Source organism: Harpia harpyja, chromosome 15 (assembly GCF_026419915.1).
Source record: "Harpia harpyja isolate bHarHar1 chromosome 15, bHarHar1 primary haplotype, whole genome shotgun sequence".
In the NCBI taxonomy this organism is placed as follows: Eukaryota; Metazoa; Chordata; class Aves; order Accipitriformes; family Accipitridae; genus Harpia; species Harpia harpyja.
This window is the reverse complement of record NC_068954.1, coordinates 6,719,885-6,741,876: the sequence shown is the minus strand read 5'-3', so window position 1 is coordinate 6,741,876 and position 21,992 is coordinate 6,719,885. Positions and strand designations below refer to the sequence as shown.

At 47.7% G+C, this 21,992-nt stretch overlaps 1 protein-coding gene across 5 annotated transcripts; it reads right to left on the bottom strand.

Moving 5' to 3' along the window:
* Positions 1–1,137: 1,137 nt before the first annotated feature.
* Positions 1,138–21,278, bottom strand: SLC25A27 (solute carrier family 25 member 27). 5 transcript variants are annotated; one of them, XM_052809882.1, is made up of 11 exons: positions 20,892–21,243; positions 19,177–19,371; positions 18,316–18,400; positions 9,920–10,042; positions 8,079–8,191; positions 5,812–5,896; positions 5,049–5,141; positions 4,607–4,709; positions 3,043–3,244; positions 1,635–1,893; positions 1,138–1,593 (listed from the first exon to the last, which is right to left on the bottom strand). In XM_052809882.1, the coding sequence occupies exons 1-9, from the start codon at positions 20,992–20,994 to the stop codon at positions 3,173–3,175; spliced, it is 972 nt and encodes a 323-aa protein (XP_052665842.1). In that variant the 5' UTR covers positions 20,995–21,243; the 3' UTR covers positions 1,138–1,593; positions 1,635–1,893; positions 3,043–3,172. The 5 variants fall into 5 exon arrangements, with proteins under 5 accessions (XP_052665842.1, XP_052665841.1, XP_052665843.1 ...); XM_052809881.1 differs by having other exon boundaries at positions 1,138–1,893; XM_052809883.1 differs by lacking the exon at positions 5,812–5,896 and having other exon boundaries at positions 1,138–1,893; positions 5,049–5,160; positions 20,892–21,260.
* Positions 21,279–21,992: the final 714 nt, after the last annotated feature.

Here is a 21,992-nt window from a genome sequence, read left to right as displayed (position 1 = left end):
CCGGGTAGCCTGGAGTGTCACACCGCGCCACTTCGTGGGTTCGGCTCTGGAAGCGTGTGGTTTCTCCCCGGTTTTGACCCCCTTTTGCCAGGCAGACCTTTGAGGTTTTGACGGGGCTGCCTTCTAGCCTGTAGGAATGGTCAGCAGCGGTGGGGTGAGGAAGAGGAAGAGGAAGGCCCGGGGCTTCACCGAGCCTGTCGTGGGCCACAGGAGAGGCCAGCCGAGGAACCTCAGTGCCGTCCTCGGGCTAGCGCTTGGCTTCTGAAACTGAAGCTGGTAAATCTAAATTACTACGGCCAAGTGCTTCACAGGGTAGAAACTTCTGCTTGAAAAGTTTGGAATTACAAAACTCTAAGAAGTAATGCAGAAAGTGGCAAGTTTTGCTATTCAAGTCGTTTATTTGTTTTTTAATACAAAATGCTAGGAATCAGCAGTGTTACAAATCTCTAGTGTTTCACGCTCAAAAAAAAAAGAGCTTTATTAAGAGTTAAAACAGTTTTTCACTACAAGACTTTTAAAATTACTTTTTTTTTTAACTCAATAGATCAAGTACTTTTGCATATCCATCGTCAGGGTTATCTGAGTAACAGGATTGCAGGCAGGACCACTCAGGATGTAACTGAAGGAGCAGCTTTGACTGATGATGGTGTGCAAGAGGGAAAGAACTCAGAGTAGTTTCTCAGGCCAACAACTAGAAAAATAACAGTATTTCTAAACAAAAACTTCTAAGTCCCTAATAATGGTGAGGTGAATTTTCTTCCAGGCTGGAATCACATACCCAAATGCACGCAGCCACAACAGATCTACAATACAGTCGAAAAGTACAAGTGCAAGCCAAGAAGATGCCCAAACTGTATTTAATCAGAAATGGACACATTGAAGATACTAGTTGCAAAGACTAGTCTAGAAGAAATCCTGAGTATTTACTCAGAGAACTAAGTCTTGTACAGTCTTTTCATTACTAGATATTGCTAAAAGCCAGCTTTGTTCTGTCTACATTATGACTGCTTTTATACTGCGTTTTTGCCTCCTGGTTGCCGAAGATAAGCCTAGTGACAAACAGCAGCAGTCCCCTTTCCTATGAAAACTGGAAAGCTTTAGGTTGAAAAAAAAAATAAATCACTCGTATTCAAACAGTTTGTGTTTTCAAACAGATCATTATATTTTCATCTAGATTTAAAATGGGCAGAGTGCGTATTTCCATGGAAAAGTGGTACCTTAATGACCCAGTCTGCCATGTCAGCACTGGGGCTCTCGCAGGACAAGTAGTTCAGCTTGGTCCTATGGACAGCATGTGTATTATAAGTCCTTCAAGAGGGGAAGAGCGAACGAGACTTTTGATTTCCTGGGAACAGGACTGCATTTCACTCATGGATGTTACTCACATGGTTGAGTGAAGAGGTCAGGCAGTCTGTAAGAGGAACACAAACACTTCCACCTTTTGTGTAAAGCAAATTTGAAATCAGTTAAACTGCTTTAATGTTTTTCAGTACCTAGCACTAAGGCTTGGTCTGCTGAGGCATCAAACTAATGAGAGGTAGTTCTTTGTGTGCAAATGTAATAATAACAAAAATACCAAAATAATTTGATGCACTGCTTAGCCACAGAAGATGTTCAGTGCTGCATTGTTCAACCTGTGCTTGTCCTTAACGATAGGAACCATCTCTATTACCAAACAAGCAAACAGTATTATATTCTACTTGCTTGGTAGATTTATTTTTTTTTACCTCTGTTTACTGTTTCTGAAAGCTGATGCTGGCTGCCAGTGGAAGTATTATGGTGACAATTTTATCCTGTGGATAACTTAAATTTCATACAGCAGTCTGACAAGCAAATAGTATCCTTAAGTCATGGCTACTCCTAACCAGTAAGGACTGGATTTGGGGCAGCAACCTGTTGTGATGGGTTAACCCTGGCTGGATGCCAGGTGCCTACCAAAGCCATTCTATCACTCCCCCTCCTTCTCAGCTGGACAGGGGAGAGAAAATATAAGAAAGAGCTTGTGGGTCGAGATAAGGACAGGAGAGATCACTCACCAATTACCGTCACGGGCAAAACAGACTCAGCTTGGGGGAAATTAACTCAATTTATTACAAATCAACCAGAGTAGGGTAATGAGAAATAAAACCAAATCTCAGAACACCTTCCCTCCACCCCTCCCTTCTTCCCAGGCACAACTTCACTCCCGGATTCTCTACCAACCCCCCAGCAGCACAGGGGGACAGGGATGGGGTTTACGGTCAGTTCATCACACGTTATTTTCTGCTGCTTCATCCTCCTCAGGGGCAGGACTCATCATACTCTTCCCCTGCTCCAGCGTGGGGTCCCACCCACGGGAGACAGTCCTCCACGAACTTCTCCAGCGTGGGTCCTTCCCACGGGCTGCAGTTCTTCACGAACTGCTCCAGCATGGGTCCTTTCCACGGTGTGCAGTCCTTCAGGAGCACACTGCTCCAGCGTGGGCCCCCCACGGGGTCACAAGTCCTGCCAGAAAACCTGCTCCAGCGTGGGCTCCTCTCTCCACAGATCCGCAGGTCCTGCCAGGAGCCTGCTCCAGCGCAGGGTTCCCACGGGGTCACAGCCTCCTTCGGGAACCCACCTGCTCCGGCGTGGGGTCCTCCACGGGCTGCAGGTGGATATCTGCTCCACCGTGGACCTCCCTGGGCTGCAGGGGGACAGCCTGCCTCACCGTGGTCTTCCCCACGGGCTGCAGGGGAATCTCTGCTCTGGCGCCTGGAGCATCTCCTCCCCCTCCTTCTTCACTGACCTTGGTGTCCACAGGGTGGTTTCTCTTACATGTTCTCACTCCTCTCTCTGGCTGCCGTTTCCCGTCTGTCCCAACTTTTTTCCTTCTTAAAAATGTTATCACAGAGGCATTACCACTATCGCTGATTGGCTCGGCCTTGGCCGGCGGCGGGTCCGTCTTAGAGCCGGCTGGTATGGGCTCTCTCGAACACAGGGGAAGCTTCCAGCAGCTTCTTACAGAAGCCACCCCTGTAACCCCCCCCGCTGCCAAAACCTTGCCACACAAAACCAATACACCTGTACATGTGATCCTACTGCCAGTCTCCCAAATGCATTAGTTCCCTGTGGGGTCGGGATGCCTTGTGGAATGAGAATTAAGCTTTCCAATTCTTCTTTGTTTTGTGAAAATTGAAGTGGTTTCATGATTTTAAAAAGAACTAACTCCACAGATCCTTCTGATTTGTTCATATGTAAGCCAGAATACCAGTGACCAAGGAGCCTGTGAAAGCAAACACTGAAGGTAGAAGTGACCCAGTAAATAAACCCTCTAGGTTAAACTGTCTCCTCTTAAGAATCATATTCTTAAGCTCAATCTCATATTATGTCTTTTGTACAAAAATCATGGTGTTGCATATGGTTAGGGCTACCCAGTCATTCACAAGACACCTAAAACTTTTTTTTTCAGATTGCTAACCCATAAATGTTTGACCTGAAATATTTCATCCTCGGGGACTACTTCAGGCTGAATGCTTTTTAAAAAAAATTTTAAAGGGTTTACTTGTTGTAAAACTTTAATCAGAAAATTACACGGTTCTCCTTGCATAAAATTTATATCCTGCACCCATTTAGTTGAGACGCTCTAATTTTTTTTTTTTTTTGGCAATAGATTGGTGTTTGGCAAAGGGCTGCCGGTGCCTAGGAAACACCTTTTCCTGCTCCTCTGAAACACCCGCTAAACATCCCCAAAATTACAAGCCTTTGGGAAATTTAAGTTAGCATACGCTCCATGGAAATTTTTAGCTTAGTAGTAAACTCGCAAAGACCCTGTCAGTACTGAATGTGCTCCCGCTCAGGGACACGGGGACTGAGCAACTGAGCAGAACCTTCCTACAACTGCTCTTACCAGATGCTGCGGCCACTGTTGCGCTCAGTTAAATTAGAGAAGGGAGGCTTTTGCCTTCGATCTTAGTGCTCAGTCTGGTAAATTAAACAGTGTCAAGACCTTGAAGCCAGCTGGCAGAGTCTAGACGTAACCATACTGTTAAATTCTTAGAGATTTAAATTTAAAAAAAAAAAAGGTCACATCTAAATTTGCTATTGGGAATTGTCCCTTGCCCAAACTAACAGTCTAGACAGCCAAGTTCCAGTTCCCAGGCTCCAGCTGCTGCTTGGCTTAATTGTACAGGTGTAGCTTTAACGGCCCAGCAGTATGCAGGAGACAGCCGCTAGCCTGAATACAAGAGGGGCAAAAGTGAGATCCAGGATGGAGCAGTAATAAAGCAATTCTGAGATCAGGAGAGGATGAATGAAAGCAAGAGGGATGCAAAGGGAGTCCAAGGCTGGGAGCAAGAAGGGAACAAAGGAGAGTTTAGGAAGGGAGAAAGGAAGGAGCCTGCAATTGTAAAAAAAGCAAGGAAAATCACTAAGCAGGACAGCATTTTCCAAATTAAAGAGACTCAAGAGGCAACGTGGGGGAAGTGACACTGCATGCAACTGTGTACTACATTCAACTATGCTAACTGCAATTAAATAAATTGAGACACCCAAATAGTTTTGGAAAATTGTTGACACAGAAAGAACTCCTTACACTTTAATGCTACATTGTTGAACTGTCTTGTAAAGAGAGTTAAAAAGCACTTACCATTCGCATCCAGGTTGGTATAAAGCCTTTGTACAGAGACATAAACCCTTCACCCTGTACAGTTTGAATCAAGCAGTCCGTGGAAGACTTATACAGCAGACCTCTGGCAGTGTGCAAGGAGAACAAATACTGTTAGGATTACAAATACGCCATTTAAAAAAAACAAACCACACTCCCCCAAAAAATAAGGAGGTAAATTTGTACAAGCAAGAGCTCTTGTAAGCTCACTGGAGTCTCATCAGAACTGAAATCCACTAAGTAACTGGGTATGCTTGGGTGGTCATCACAACAAACCTCCCTGGACATGCAAAACTAAACCAATGAAATTATCATCAGAAAGATGAAGAGCAAATTAGAGACTTAGCACTTCACTCCCAGTGAAATCAGTGAGACTCAGGGTTTCAATTTTCTACTGAAAAGTTGGTCTCTGAAGTGTCTGTACCTTCCCTGCTTATCTCTTGGCTGGTTCATTATCCGGGTTTTGACCACGTCAGCAGGAGTTCCCAGAACAGCAGCTACCAGGCCAGAACAGCAACTGTCAGCAGCAACAGATACTTAAAGAAGAAACTAAGATTGATCATGACAATTTAAGCATCATGGTTCCAGTTATATATAATATATTAAAACAGTTATCATGAAGTCATGACTAATGCCTCATAACTTAACATAAACTTGATTTGGGAGGAGGCTCGCTAGTATTGCTCTTGCTCAGATGTCCTCCCAGCACCAGCTTCCCTCACCTCTGTGTGCAGTTCTGAGCCAGGGATAAAGGACCCACAATAGGAAATTTATGATACTGTTTACATAAAGCACAGTTCATCATAATTTGAGGCAGTAATAGAGGTTGTTCTGCAGAGTTTATATTGCTCATTCTTACGGTTTGCTAAAATTAAAACTAGGTTAGATAAAATAGTACCAATTCTAGAAAGCCGAAAATTCCTGTGCTCTCACAGATGTGTGAGGTGTTTAAATGCATCAGCAAGGCACTTCTAGTGCGGGCGGTTTTGTAGCAATGGTTGCATCCTTTGTCTTTTGTACAAAGATGTCCTCTCAGGCAAAAAAAAAAAGAGAGCAGTTATAAAGGTGCATTTTATCAGCAGTATCATGACCAAAGAACAGGGGCTTCTGCTGGCACAGAGGCAGATCAAGACAGTGAGGCTGGAAGTGCTCCGCAGCGGAAAAGGGGTAATTGCAGAATACGGCACCTGGCAATACTGTGAGTCACACTGTTGTCCACAAGTGGCGTGTTCAGGAGCAAAAAGTGTTTCACCGAGTCATAAGTGGTCAGATCTGTAAAGAGGATAATGAGAAAAAACAGCATTGTCAGAAGTAAATGTCGTCTGAGCTGTTCATCACTGACATAGGATAGAGGCTTGGCAAGACCTAAATTTCCAGTGCAGCTCCTCCCATTGGCACAGCTAGCACTCTGCCCCCAGTTTCTGATGGCAGTTGTGGCACCTAGGTCCTGTTGTTAGACTTGTGAGTATGTGCTCCCTTCTGCTACCGTCTCCTCTGATTTACCCTACGAGTGATAAAATGGATCCCAAATGGAAAATTCTGCAAAATAACTCATTAACCAAACCCAGAAACATCACAATAAGGATGGTTCTACCTCTCCCGCTTCTGTGCAAGTGTTATAAAAATGTTAGAAATGTTAGACAAAAAAAGTAGATGATGTCATGGAAGTTATGTTCTTCTGAAAGCAGATATGAGTAACAGCATCTGTGCATCTGAATAAAAGCAGTGATCTGAAAGTTAATAGCAGATCTGGGTTACGTTTCCAATGTCCTGACCTTAAAACTTAAAGAGCTCAGCCTACTAACCAGGATGACCCTCCCAGCACTTTGTAGTGCTTTATAGCCCAAACATATCCAGTGCAGATGATCTCCCACTTGTAAAATAGTTTGCTTCTTTAAGTTTACATGCAGAGACTGCACGTTAACATTGTGTATGGAGATACATACCTTAATTAATAGTCATTCTATAGCCCTTATTTAACAGCTCCTGCTGCAAACATTATCCATCCAGTGATTCCTTTACTGCTGCTTACCAAGGTGTAAGCCTACACCACCTCTGATTTTCTATCTTCCAAGGTTATTTTTTGGTCATGCTGCTAACATATCCCTGTGCTGAATGACGTAGAAATTAGTAACCATCATGCCAAAGAAATTGAAACATGCAAAATAAAAAATTGCCAAGGCAGTGTTATAATATGTGCCACCAAGCACAGAGCAAGTGTTTATGGTGGGCACCCACAGGCAATGTCTTTTGGTCCCAAAGACATCTCCCTCCTTACTTTATAAAGGAAGCAACTTCATAATGTCGAGCAACTGATGTCATCTGCCTCGACTTGTGTAAAGCGTTTGACACTGTCCTGCATGACATCCTTGTCTCTAAATTGAAGAGACATGGACTTGATGGATGGACCACTCAGTGGATAAGGAATTGGCTGGATGGTCGCACTCATCATAGAATCATAGAATGGTTTGAGTTGGAAGGGACCTTAAAGATCATCTAGTTCCAACCCCTCTGCCATGGGCAGGGACACTAGACGTTAAACAGCACCGGTCCCAATACCAGCCCCTGAGGAATGCCACTCATCACTGCTCTCCTCTTGGACATCAAGCCATTGACCGCAACTCTTTGCCCCATCCCTGGAAATGTTCAAGGCCAGGTTGGCTTTGAGCAACCTGGTCTAGTGGAAGGGGTGATTCTATTATATGATTCTATGATAAACAGAACCTCAGGAAGGAGAGCAAAGACTGTTCAACATATCCCAGCAGTTTTGGAGAGGCACAGGAAAGCTCTATCTATATGTGGATGTACTGAGTGCTTGGATCAGCCAACCACTTGGGCAGCCACTTCAACTTACAACCCTCAGTCCCTGCCCGAACTACACCGTGGGTGCACCCATCTGTGGCTCCATCACACCATGCATGGGCTGTGGACCTTGTTGATCTGGACACTGACCGATGGACCATCTCCCTAGCTCAACCTTGGACCTTTCTTATGACCACAGACCTGCTGGTGGTCACTGAGCTGTGTCTGACCCTGGTGACCCTCACCAGTCATGCTGGCTCAGCTTCCTGGCTTGGCCTCAGACCTGCCTCATCACCATACGCTTTCCTGAGGATATGGATCTCGGTGGAACCTGGCTGCCTTCACTGGCTCTGCCCTGCTCGCCTTGCTCGGGCACCAGGGAGCTGGGTCATGGCTGGTGAGGTCCCTGCTCTGCTGGCCGTGGGACCCCCTCAGCTCCCAGCTCAGCATCCCTCAGGCACAAAGTGTTACTTTTAAGCAACTTGATTTCCACAGGAACAAAATGCTCAAGGTGGAAGTCACCTGCAGTGCACTTCAAACAGATGCCCAGTGTAGATAACCAAGAGATGAAGACCAGGGGAGTAGCTGACCTCTCCTTTCTTAAAGCTTAGATGCGGCCTTAAGCGCTGGAGACCCAAATTATGAAATTTACCTCCCATGTTCACCAGGGCAGCTCTCTGGACATTTGGCACCCATCCAGCCCAAAGCCCCCGTATTCCTCCTTCAGACAGGATCTTCATGAATGCGTGGTGCACTCCTCGAAACCTGAAATCAATACGCAACTAGTAGGTAGAGAGCCCAGCTATGGAGAAATCTTTGCGTATTCCAGTGTTTTGCTGCACCAGGTCCTTACATAGGAAAGGCGATTTATACCTGCAAGGATCTGGCCCTCCAGATCCATTTTTTGATCCATCTTTGACTTGCATGACACAATATTTTACCAAACATAACCGTTGCCGTGGTAAGCAGCAATCTGGTCGCTAATGACAGACGACCCTTTGATCTCACAGCTGGGTTGCAATGCTAAATGTACGAGACGCAAAAGGATGCCAGCAGTTTCGGATGCAAAGAGCAGTGTGTCCTGTGTCCTGGTATCTGCAGAAGGGTCTCTAGCCCTGCTGTCTGGAGGTGACCCAGCCCTTCCCTGTGCCTGGGCATCCTGCACGAGCCATTTCCCCCATCTTTTCTTCCAGCTTCCCTTCTTCAGAAATCATCCTTCCCTCCCGCGGCAGAGTGCTGGCATGGACATGCTGTACATGTGGGATGTGTGAGGGTTTGTGGTCTCTGGGACCAATACATCAGTGTTTTGGGTTTGTGTGGTGGGGTTTTGGTAGCAGGGGAGGGGGCTACAGAGGTGGCTTTTGTGAAAAGCTACTAGAAGCTCCCCCAGCTCCAAGTCGGACCCGCCGCTGGCCCAGGCCAAGCCCATCAGTGATGGTGGTAGTGCCTCTGGAGAACAGATTTAAGAAGGGGAATCTGCAGTGAGTGGGGGGATTGGAATGTGAGAGGAACCCCTCTGCAGATACCGAGGTCAGCAAAGAAAAAGGGGGGGAGGAGCGGGGGAGGAGGGGATGCCCCCGCAGCCCATGGTGAGACGGCAGGCTGTCCCCCCCCAGCTCATGGAGGGAAGCGGGGGAGCAGATGCCCACCTGCAGCCCGGGGAGAGAGGAGCCCACGCCGGAGCAGGGGGATGGATGCCCCCCAAGATGGCCGGGACTCCATGGGAAAGCCTGCGCTGGAGCAGGCTGTGACTGAAGGACTGCAGCCCGTGGGAAGGACTCACGTTGGAGAAGTTTGTGGAGAACTGCCTCCCGTGGGAGGGACCCCATGGTAGAGCAGGGGATGAGTGAGGAGTCCTCCCCCTGAGGAGGAAGGAATGGGAGAGACAACGTGTGATGAACTGACCCCAACCCCCATTCCCCGTCCCCCTGCTCTGCTGGAGGGAAGGAGGTAGAGAAAACCTGGAGTAAAGTTAAGCCTGGGAAGAAGGGAGGGGTGGGGGGGAAGGTGTTTTTAAGATTTGGTTTTACTTCTCATTATCCTTGTTTTGATTTGATTGGTAGTAAATCAAATTGATTTTGGTTTTTCCCCAAGTTGAGTCTGTCTTTTGCCCGTGACCATAAGTGGTGAGTGATCCCTCCCTGTCCTTGTCTCGACCCACAAGCTTTTCTTTATATTTTCTCCTCCTCATCCCACTGGGGCTGGGGGGCGGGAGGAGTGAGCGAGTGGCTTCGTGGTGCTTTGTTACTGGTTGGGCTTAAACCACGACAATCAGAATAAGGAAGGTGAGTATAAATGGAATAAGGAGGAAGTCTCGGATCCCCCACCTTCTCCGCTGCCCAGAGCCATTGCATGCCTCTCAGGCACTGCTCTACCCCCAAAAGGGCTCCCAGCAGCTCGGGAGAGAGGGTTGCAGAAAACAGAGAGAACCACACCCTCGGCCAAACAGTAATCATTAACAGGAAAAAACCACCAGCTTCAAGAGGAACTGACCGTAACGGCTTTCCTTCCAACTTCCTTTTTCCTTCCATCTGCATCTGCACCTTCACCAGATCAGTTGGGCTGGCAAAAAACTGTCCGATGGCGCCCGCAGACATGCCTCCAACTACAGCTTTCCTGCCAAACAGGGAGAAAAAATGTGCTCCAGAGTACAGTGAAAATCTTCACAAATTGCGGTGCCTGAGCTGAAGAGTTCAGCAGCACAACCCAGGTGAAACAAGTATAAATAATTATTCCTTATACTGACAGCCAAAGTTAAGGTAATAATTGTGGCAACTGCAGGTAGTTAAGGTAGTCAGTAATACTTCTGTCAATTTTAAGAAAGGGTTAAAACATATCTGGGGAAAAAAATCAAGTTATTATGTGTCACCAAGATGCTCTGCTTCGTCTCCAGGTTACCTTATGCTCCTCACTTGAGGTTTAAAGGCAGAATGGCAAGGTGCACAAGTAAGGTGTCGTGGTTTCAGCCCAGCCGGTAACAAAGGACCACGCAGCCGCTCGCTCACTCCTCCTGCGCCCCTCCGGTGGGATAGGGAGGAGACGGAGGAGAGAAAAGAAAAAAAAAAAAAAAAAACCTGGAACCTCGAGGGTTGAGACAAGGGCAGTTTACTGGGACAACACAAAAAAAAAAAGTTACAGCAACAACAACGGTACTAATGAAAGAATATACAAAAAGAGTGATGCACAGTGCAACTGCTCACCACCCGGAACCCGACGCTCCGCCACTTCCCCCACTGAAAGTCGAGAGCGCTCCCTCCGGCCCGCTCCCCATTTATATACTGAGCATGATGGCACATGGTATGGAATAGCTCCTTGGCTAGTTCAGGTCGGCTGCCCCGGCTATGCCCCCCCACCTCCCAGGTTCCTGTAAAAATTAACTCTATCCCAGCTGAACCCAGAACATTATCCACCCCTTATTCTATACCATCTACATCATGCCCAGATCTTACATTTTCCAATCAACCACTACCACTTTCCTTGTCTTATATATATATATGTATATGGACACACAGCCCCCTACACACACACACACAAATAGTATTCCCTTAGTCGATGGGCTATCCCTCCAATGTGTCCATCAATTTTATTTAGTCCATGACTTTGGGGCTCCATCTGTTGTAACGATTCTTCAGGATAAGAGAGATGGTGTGAGGTGTTAGGTTGTTGTATGCTGCCTCTGGAACTTGTGGCCAGTACATTTGGTGCAACCCACACCCTTGGCCTGCAGGTCGAAGAGGCTGATCTTGAGGAAATTGCTGGGCACCAGTTCAAGTTCTATCACTGTTGTACTTGGCTCAGTTTCAAAGTCCATCCTTCAGTCATTTGGGTAATTCTTACAGTAATACCCTTGATATGGCATATAGACACTATAGATACAATGACATACATTGGCAGGTTATTTAGCAGTTAAATATACAGCCTAATTCACTGGCTATTCTCTCCCAAAATCAAATCTCCCTGAGGTACACATCGAATTTCCCCATCCTTCTGCATCACCCACCAGGTGTACCCAGGTCCCTGAGCAAAAACAACCCCTTGGATGGGTTTGTCTCTGCTTGAGGGGGGACTGACCCAGACTGTCTTTCCTAACATACTCCTCATGCGCACTACAGGGACTTTATCCCCTTCTACAGTATGTGGAAGTCTTGGTTGGGAGGGGCCAGCCCGATTGGCGGATCCTCTAGTATTAACTAACCAGGTGGCTTTTGTTAAATGTGTATCCCAATGTTTGAAAGTTCCACCCGCCATTGCTCTCAATGTAGTTTTCAGCAGTCCATTGTATCGTTCGATTTTTCCGGAGGCCAGTGCGTGATAAGGGATGTGATATACCCACTCAATGCCATGTTCTTTGGCCCAGGTGTCTATGAGGTTGTTTCGGAAGTGAGTCCTGTTGTCCAGCTCAATTCTTTCTGGGGTGCCGTGTCGCCATAAAACTTTCTCTTCAAGGCCCAGGATAGTGTTCTGGGCAGTGGCGTGGGACACAGGATATGTTTCCAGCCATCCAGTGGTTGCTTCCACCATTGTAAGCACATGGCACTTGCCTTGGCAGGTTCGTGGGAGTGTGATATAGTCAATCTGCCAGGCCTCCCACTGTTTATATTTCAGCCATCGCCCTCCACACGACAGGGGTTTTAGCCACTTGGCTTGCTTAATTGCAGCACATGTTTCACATTCATGGATAACCTGTGCAATAGTGTCCATGGTCAAGTCCACCCCTCGATCTCGAGCCCATCTATATGTTGCATCTCCTCCCTGATGGCCTGAGGTATCATGGGCCCACTGAGCCATAAATAGCTCACCCCTACGTTGCCAGTCCAGGTCCACCTGGGACACTTCAATCTTGGCGGCCTGATCTGCCTGCTGGTTGTTTTGATGTTCTTCAGTGGCCCGACTCTTGGGTACATGAGCATCTACATGACGTACTTTTACCACTAGCTTCTCTATCCGAACAGCAATATCTCGCCACAGTGCAGCTGCCCAGATGGGTTTACCTCTGCGCTGCCAGTTGCTCTTCTTCCCTTGCTGTAGCCACCCCCATAGGGCATTTGCCACCATCCATGAGTCAGTATAGAGATAGAGCACTGGCCACTTCTCTCTTTCAGCAATGTCTAACGCTAGCTGGATGGCTTTCACTTCTACAAACTGACTCGATTCACCTTCTCCTTCAGCAGTTTCTGCGACTAGTCGTGTAGGACTCCATACAGCAGCCTTCCACCTCCGATGTTTTCCCACAATGCGACAGGACCCATCAGTGAACAGGGCATATTGCCTCTCATTTTCTGGCAGTTTATTATACAGCGGGGCCTCTTCAGCCCGTGTCACCTCCTCCTCTGGCGACATTCCAAAATCTTTGCCTTCTGGCCAGTCCGTGATCACTTCCACAATTCCTGGGCGACTGGGGTTTCCTATGTGAGCTCGTTGTGTGATCAGTGCGGCCCACTTACTCCACGTGGCATCAGTCGCATGATGTGTAGAGGAGACTTTCCCTTTGAACATCCAGCCCAGCACTGGCAGTCGGGGTGCTAAGAGGAGCTGTGTTTCAGTATCAGCCACTTCTGAGGCAGCTCGAACTCCTTCATATGCTGCCAATATCTCTTTTTCAGTTGGAGTATAGCGAGCCTCGGATCCTCTGTATCCCCGACTCCAAAACCCCAGGGGTCGGCCTCGGGTCTCCCCAGGTGCTTTCTGCCAGAGGCTCCAGGTAGGGCCATTTTCCCCAGCTGCACTATAGAGCACGTTTTTAACATCTTGTCCTGCCCGGAGTGGCCCAAGAGCTACTGCGTGAACAATCTCCCGCTTAATTTGTTCAAAGGCTTGTCGTTGCTCAGGCCCCCATTTAAAATCGTTCTTCTTCCAGGTAACTTGGTAGAGAGGACTTACAATTTGACTGTAATTTGGAATATGCATTCTCCAAAAGCCCACAACACCTAAGAAAGCCTGTGTTTCCTTTTTATTAGTCGGTGGGGACATAGCTGCTATTTTGTTGATCACATCCATAGGGATCTGACAACGCCTGTCTTGCCATTTTACTCCTAAGAACTGGATCTCCTGTGCAGGTCCCTTGACCTTACTTTCTTTTATGGCAAAACCAGCCTTCAAAAGGATTTGGATTATTTTCTTCCCTTTCTCAAAAACTTCTTCTGCTGTGTTGCCCCATACGATGATGTCATCAATGTATTGCAGGTGCTCTGGACCTTCACCTTTTTCCAGTGCAGCCTGGATCAGTCCATGGCAAATAGTGGGGCTGTGTTTCCACCCCTGGGGCAGTTGATTCCAGGTGTACTGGATGCCCCTCCAAGTGAAAGCAAACTGTGGCCTGCACTCCGCTGCCAAAGGAATGGAGAAAAATGCATTAGCAATGTCAATTGTGGCATACCACTTAGCTGCCTTTGATTCCAGTTCATATTGAAGCTCTAACATATCTGGCACAGCAGCCCTCAGCGGTGGCGTGACTTCATTCAGCCCACGATAATCTACTGTTAGTCTCCATTCCCCATATAGATTTCCGCACGGGCCATATGGGACTATTAAAGGGTGAGTGAGTCTTGCTGATCACTCCTTGGCTCTCCAATCGGCAAACCAGCTTATGGATGGGGATCAGGGAGTCTCGGTTGGTGCGATATTGCCACCGGTGCACCGTCGTGGTAGCAATTGGCACCTGTTGTTCTTCAACCTTCAGCAACCCCACAACCGAAGGGTCTTGAGAGAGACCAGGCAGGGTAGACAGCTGTTCAATCTCCTCTGTCTCCAATGCAGCTATACCAAAGGCCCACCGGTACCCTTTTGGGTCCTTAAAATACCCCCTCCTGAGATAATCTATACCAAGGATGCACAGGGCCTCTGGGCCAGTTGCAATGGGGTGTTTATGCCACTCATTCCCGGTTAGACTCATTTCAGCTTCCAATACGGTTAGCTCTTGGGATCCCCCTGTCACACCAGAGATACAGATGGGTTCTGCCCCTTTATAACTTGATGGCATTAGGGTGCATTGTGCACCAGTGTCTACTAGAGCCTTATATTCCTGTGGGTCTGATGTGCCAGGCCATCGAATCCACACTGTCCAGTAGACTCGGTTGTCCCTCTCCTCCACCTGGCTGGAGGCAGGGCCCCTCTAATCCTGGTTAGAATATCCGTTACTCACTTTTCGCACACGTGAATCAGAAGTCCCTTCAAGAGGATCAGAAATGGGATCAGCCCATCTACTGCGTCTGGGGGACTGCTCACGGGAAACTGGAGCAGCAGCTTTCCAAGAAGAATCCTCTTTTCTGGTTGCTTTTTCTCACAACTCCCATACCCGTGCATCCAGGACTGAGGTAGGTTTTCCATCCCACTTCCTCATGTCCTCTCCATGGTCACGCAGGTAAAACCACAGGTTAGCCCGTCGTGTGTACTTTCTCTCTCCTCTCTCTTGGGCAGAGGAGTGCTTACTCCCAATAGCTGCGATGCGGGCCTGTACAGGTGGGGAGGAGGACATATCCACTTTGAATTGCTGGAACTCTCAGGACAATTCCTCTACAGCCGAGACACAGCCCTGTAGGGAGGAAGAGAGACTTCCTTCGTATTGCCGGAGTTGGACAGCCAATTCATCCACCGTTTGTCCATAGCCTTCTTTCCAGGACACTACTGCCAATGAGTTGGCATAGGTTGGTGGTGCACTTCATAGAAACTTCTGCCACATCGGTTGAGTGCATTGGACTTCATCTGGATCTGTGGGTGACTGTGCATTTTCTGGATCATTATAAATCACCTCCAGCACGGCTAATTCCCTCAGGTACTGGATACCTCTCTCCATGGTGGTCCACTTGCCTTGGTGACATGTAACTTCATCCTTGAAGGGGTATCTTTCCTTTACACCTAACAGAAGTTGCCTCCAGAGGCTGAGGACTTGGGTTTTTCTCCCAATCGCCTTGTCGATGCCCCCTTCCCTAGACAGAGATCCCAACTGCTTGGCTTTCTTACCCTCTAATTCCACACTACTAGCCCCATTATCCCAGCATCGGAGCAGCCAGGTAACAATGTGCTCACCTGGGTGGCGGCTAAAATCTTTTCGCATGTCACGCAACTCACTCAGGGATAGAGATCGGGTAATTATTTCAGGTTCTGCCTCTTCCTCCTGTTCTCGCGATAACCCTGGTTCATCTTCATCTCTCACTAAGCGAACTGATTTCTTTGTGTGTTTCTTTTTCTGTACAGGGGCGACTGATACTGGCACAGGTTGGTTCTCTGGTTTAGCTGCAGTATCTGTCACCAGGGTTGGGGTAGCCATGCTGCCTGTTGTCGGGGTTGGGGTAGCCACGGTGCCTGTTGCCCTGTTTTCCATCTTTTCCCCCTTTTCCCCCTGAGGGTGCTGCCTAATATCAAGCAGTGTTTGGTAGATACTGGCCAGGGCCCAGCACAGTGCAGTGACTTGTACGTCTTTGGAATAGCCACAGCATTTTTCTTTCAAATATTCTACCACTTCATGAGGGTTCTGTAGTTGTTCGGGAGTGAACTTCCAAGCCACTGGAGGTGAGAAGTTCTCTAGATACCTGCCCATATCCTCCCACATGCCGTGCCACCCATGAATATCCAGCTTTGGGGCAGATCTCTGGGTGGTACTCTTAAAGAGCCTTTTTGTAGCCCTAAACAAGACCTGAAACATATTCAGGAGGCATAGCACTAACAGCACACTGGCTTGTGCATCCCAAGGATATTCAAAATTCTCAAAAGCTGTTGTAATTAGTCGGAAGGAGAGAAGGGAGGTGAACAGACGGGGGGAAGTATCCCCCCCTAACTTCCCCATGGATTGGGTGTAATTACCAATAAAATCCGATAGAAGGTGCCTGAAGTATGGAAATGATATCACTGCCTCATACAGATACCAGCTTAACCTCATGACCAGTGATGTAATCATTTCACAAGTCGACATTGCCCAGTACAGCAAAATGATAATCCCAATCACTCTCCCAGAGGTGAGAAACGTAACTACAGGCAATACATAGAGCACATAAGAACTTGCAAAACGCCACCATGTAAACAAATGAATCAACACTGTGACTAACACCTATTTATCTAATATAAGAAATGCGTATGACAAATTTGTTTCAACACACTCTGGCCAGATCTGTCGTTATCTCAACCCTTCGTGCCCCACGTTGGGTGCCAAAAAGGACTGTCGTGGTTTCAGCCCAGCCAGTAACAAAGGACCACGCAGCCGCTCGCTCACTCCTCCCGCGCCTCTCCGGTGGGATAGGGAGGAGACAGAGGAGAGAAAAGAAAAAAAACCTGGAACCTCGAGGGTTGAGACAAGGGCAGTTTACTGGGACAACACAAAAAAAGGTTACAACAACAACAACGGTACTAATGAAAGAATATACAAAAAGAGTGATGCACAGTGCAACTGCTCACCACCCGGAACCCGACGCTCCGCCACTTCCCCCACCGAAAGTCGAGAGCGCTCCCCCCGGCCCGCTCCCCGTTTATATACTGGGCATGATGGCACATGGTATGGAATAGCTCCTTGGCTAGTTCAGGTCGGCTGCCCCGGCTATGCCCCCCCACCTCCCAGGTTCCTGTAAAAATTAACTCTATCCCAGCTGAACCCAGGACAGGAGTAAAATACTTGATTGGATGTGATAAAGTGTATGATTATTGTCCACGACAATTATAAAGGTACATGACCGACATTTTAACAGTAAAGATTTGACAATTAGAAATAACCAATTTTTGCAAAACTTCTATAAAAATCTGCTCATTCCCCACAGGCAGAGACTTAATTCTGTGGCTGTATGCCACTTGCATTGTCAAAAAAGAGACTGAGTGGGATTTAACTGTTGCTAAATTAAACTTGCAAAACAAAGACTTTGGGTTTGCTTTTTATGGGGATCATTTGTCTCCTCAGGAAGGATGCACAGATTTAACTTAGGCTGACATCTGTCATACACACATGAACAAAACAGCGTTTTTTCCTTCATGATCTGCCTCTTCAGTAGCCAGGAAATTTCCATCTCTCGGGCTAAGATACAACACCAGAATCAGCAAACCTTCCTATTCCCCTTGCTTATAATCCAGTGGCATAATAAGTTCTTACCCAGGCAGTACGACAAGCAGCAAACCAGGCAAGCGTTGCCATACTGCTGCTGCACAACACCTAGCAGGACCCATCCCTTCAGCAGCTGGAAATCTGAGATGTACCACCCCTCACGTCTTTTCTGTGTTGCTCCAGAGGATATTTGAGATGTCCCTCATACCTTTGGAAATGTATCCTCACCCCGTGTGGAGCTATTCAAGCTCTCGGGTGACCTCGTAGCTGAGCAGGGCGCAAGCTGCAAGTCCAGCTTGGCTCAGCTGAACCTCTGGTTTGCATTACCCAGGCAGTTGTAGGATTAGTCACGGTTACTCATGCTGGTGTCAGGTTTGTGCAATAGCTCACGGCTTCTCCAGCAGCCATTACATGCAGCTGTACGGTCGGCCACAACTCACCTGCACTTCGCAATATCCCCTGGCCCACGCAGAAATAAAAAAGCTGCCACTACATCGCAGACCTTGAGTCACGGTAAAGCTGCCCTGCCTCCACTCTCATCCAGGCTAATCCCTGCCAGCCCAGGACAGCTGCTCCTATCCACGCGGTTTATCATGTTTCTCCATCTCTTTAGCAGAGTATCCTTATTGGTCCTAGTTAAGCCTCTGAGACACTTATTACAATATTTCTTAGTCCTCTTCCCAGCTGAATGAAAAGATACTGCCCTGAAACTAAAATCAGAATGTCCGTGTCAGTGCTTAAACCCCTGCTTTATATTTACCCTCTTTAGGATAGGCGAGCCATGAGGAAAAGACAGCTTTTAGGGCTGCAGGGTTCCTACAGTAAGGACAATCCCCAAACAGGCAAAAGCATAAATATGCTACATTACCAGAAAGGAAAGCTTTCATCCTCAGACCTGCCAAGCACGGAGTCACGGAGATGTTCATACACAACCATCCGAACGCCAGAGTACACTGTGGAAAACAAAAGCAGGAGACGATTCTTGGGTCTGCCATTTCCAGAGGTCACGCTGTGATAGAGAGGCCAAGAGATTGGTTATAAAACGCTCCAGAGCTTGCCTGGGTCAGCTCGTCACTGCTCTCACATTCACCATCAAAACGGGGAAAGCGAGGGGGCAGCCTGGTAGCAATGCTAGAGCCAGAACTTTTTAGCATCAGAGAATCTCTCTGGCTGAGCCATAAGAGATAAGCCATGAGCATGGCTTATGCCCACACGCTAAAGAGACATGACAACATTGCTTCCCTCTTAACCGGTGCCAAGCACAAAACCTCCTACAAGTGCTTTTGAGGTTTGCTGCTGTGACCATATTTCCGAATAAAACATAGAAAGCTGTTACCTGTGGGCAAACCACTAATGCGTTTCTTCATCCTAGTGCTTGCAACCTTATCTTTTTTTCCCAGCCCATCCCCACTTCCCTCAAATAACAGATATTTATTGTTCTGAGGACTCTGAGTGCCTGCTTGAGCTGAAGACCTTCCTGCAAAGACGGCAGGGAAACTATATTTTGGTTTCCCAGAAGCCAGAATAAGGCTGTGAAGGAACAGGCAGGAGAGGGAAGAGATGACATTGAGCCAGAATCCCATATATTTTGAAGTGGGATTGCAGGGTAGACTGAAGAAGTCCTCACGGATATATTTAAAGTACAAGCAGATAAGGCAAGCTCACTCCAACAGGCTGCTGGCCACAGAAGGCAGGACCCAAACTTGTCCCACCGTGAGCAGATAGTCACCTATGTGGCGGTAGACGGCCGGCGTGGCTCCTTGCCAGAGCTTTCGTACGCCCTCCTCTTGCACAATGCCAGCCGCGGTGCGTAGCATGCCGCGGTAAGCGACCGCCTGGCCGGCGGCAGCCGCTCCATTGCGATGAACGGCAGCTTCACCTTGGACCTGCAGTCGAGTTTTTGTGAGATCCAGGGGAAACGTCACTGAAGGGAAAGAGCAGGGAACAAACGTGAATGCAAGTGCAGCTGCGGGGAAACCTACCACGCTGCTACCGTTCGTGCCGCAGTCCCCCCTGCCAGGCAGCCAAGGGGTCTGTGTAAGCACCAGCAGGGACTGTACCCAACGGGCGTGCAGGCGATTCGTGGAGAACAGGAGATGCACGTCCAGATCTGTTAAAAGTGGCTCTGGGCATGGGTAAGCAAAATACATCCCTGTCAAACACCAAGTCTTTCTCCCTTATTTCCTTTTGCAGATTTGTTATACAATACGTGTACTTTCCAAGAGACTCTGGATTAAAAATCCTGTTCCAGTTACTCCCACAGAATAAAGATCAGTCACATCTCTTATCGAGCGTGTGGCCTCTCCAATTCTGCCCAGCATAGTGGCAGCACACGTTACAGTCAAGAACAACCCCACAGTGGCTGTCGTAATGCAGACACACATGCAGGTGAGCATCTATCCTACAAACCACCCTAAACCATGCTGCTTTTCTGATGCAGACACAAAAATTATGTTTAGCCTGTTATTTCTCTCACTGAAATAACTGGTGGCTAGGGAAGGTGGTCCAACTTGATCTCAGCTTCCCAGGGCTGCTCCTGAAACAGTGTGGGTACATATTTGCTGCCCCTAATTTCAGTTCCAGGCCGAGAGTGTCTCACTGGGTGATGGACCTTCCCAGGCAGCGAGTGCCCAGGAGCAGGGGTTGTGTTTGGGTCAATACCTCTGCGACATACCATGCTACACGGTCATTCCAGAGCAGGACTCAGAGGTACTAGGGGAATGCAGTCACCGCTCAAAGCCTCGGCAGATTTACGGTCTATTTGTGCATTAAGTTTGGTATTCATGTTTAAAGAATAGCAAAGATTGGGAAGTTGCAAATTATTAGAGCAATGCAACAGACATGCCTGTAAGAAGAGCTTGTAGAAATTATATAGGATATGCTAAGAAATTCCAAATCAGTTACTGATCACAAAGTAGTGCTATGCAGATGCTGGGGTGCTTCTTTCCATGCATTTCAGCAAGCAGTTTACTACACTCCATTTTTACAGACGTCTCCACTGTAACCAGCAATGTAAGATTCGATTTTTCTTTGATTAATCTGCATTAACGTTGAAAAGCAAATTCCTGAAGAAGTCAGCCCCTTGCTACTAACTTAGGCAACAGATCGTCCTGCCTCCTCAGTCTTCTTCCAGAAACCCAGCAAGTGCAAAGCTTAAATTAGTCACAACTGCTCTGTGTTAATGACTGCAGCCCTTTGATCTCAGAGACGAAGATTTCGACCTGAAAAACCCCTCCCTCCAGCCACAGTCAGGCGGAATAAAACACTTGCAAGGTTTAAATTATTGAAAAGTCACAACAAGCAGAGTGGAACGAACAGATTTGCTGGAGCGGAAAAGCCAGAGCGAACACTGAGGAACGCGGCGTCTGGTGTCTGAAGTTCCCCCTGCCCCCCATAAGTAAATTTTGACCCCCTTCCCTCTCGGAAAATCAGGGTGAGTTGTACCTAGTTCTGCCACAGCCGCTGCACAGGCGGACAGAGCGAATTTGCTGGCTCGGGGCCATCTCTCTGGAAGAGGTAAGCTCTTCTCTTCTTCCGCGGGTGACATCCAGCGTCTAACATGAAACAAGGTTAACCAGCCACCCTGCGAGGAGGGTCTGGAGCAAAAGCAGACCCTAGCTCAGCTCTGTTCTGGGTCGTTTAGGAGGCAAATCACTGAAGGTCATGTTTCTCCAGTGCCAGCACCAGGAACCGCAGCAGCCCAAGTGCCTCCTGCAGAGCTGCGAGGTCCTTGTGCAGTGACACGAGAGACTCCTGCGTAACAGGCTCCTGGGAAATGTAGTCTGTCACCAACTCTGCCAGCGAGCCGGCAGCGCAGGTACAGTCACACACGCAATTTTGCCCATTATCTATGTTAAAAAAAAAAAAAGATTAATGAGACCTCAAGATTATGAGAACACGTGTGGGGTCTGTTTGCTTTATGAGGTGCTGTCACTGACAGCAGTTCCTCGGGAGCCCCAAACTGCGTCCCCGTGTCAAATAGCTGCACAGGCATCCGAGATGGATGAATCAATGCAGATCTGGTTTAACGAAAGCTGCATTAGCAACAGCTACATGCCGAGCTGGAGTGCTTGCAGCAATTCACGTGTCCTGGGGATTAGGCACAGAGCAGTGCAGTTTGAGCAAGGGGCACGGAAACCTGGGAAGACAGAAGCTGATCTCTGCCCAAAGCCCCGTATATGAGAAGTTTAAAGCTTTTCCTGGCTGATTGCTGAAGCCCTGTTAATTGTGTGCCAGTCCTAATTTTTCTTAAATTACTGTAGGCATATTTAGGTTCTCATCACAAAAAAAAGGGTAAAAGGCATGCACTGTTCGAGAGAAGCTTTTCATTTATCATTAAGGCTCAGCTGAATCGCTAAGTTAATCATTAGCCATTAATCACTAACCCTCATGCTGAGGATTTGAGGATTTTTTAGGTCACAGAAACTTATCCCAGAACACCTCCGCACGCCCCTGTCTGACTGCCTAACATTTTGGTGTGCAGTCCCGGTCACAATGATTCAGACAAATGAAGGGCGCAATGCAGGTGAAATATTCAGCTAAAGT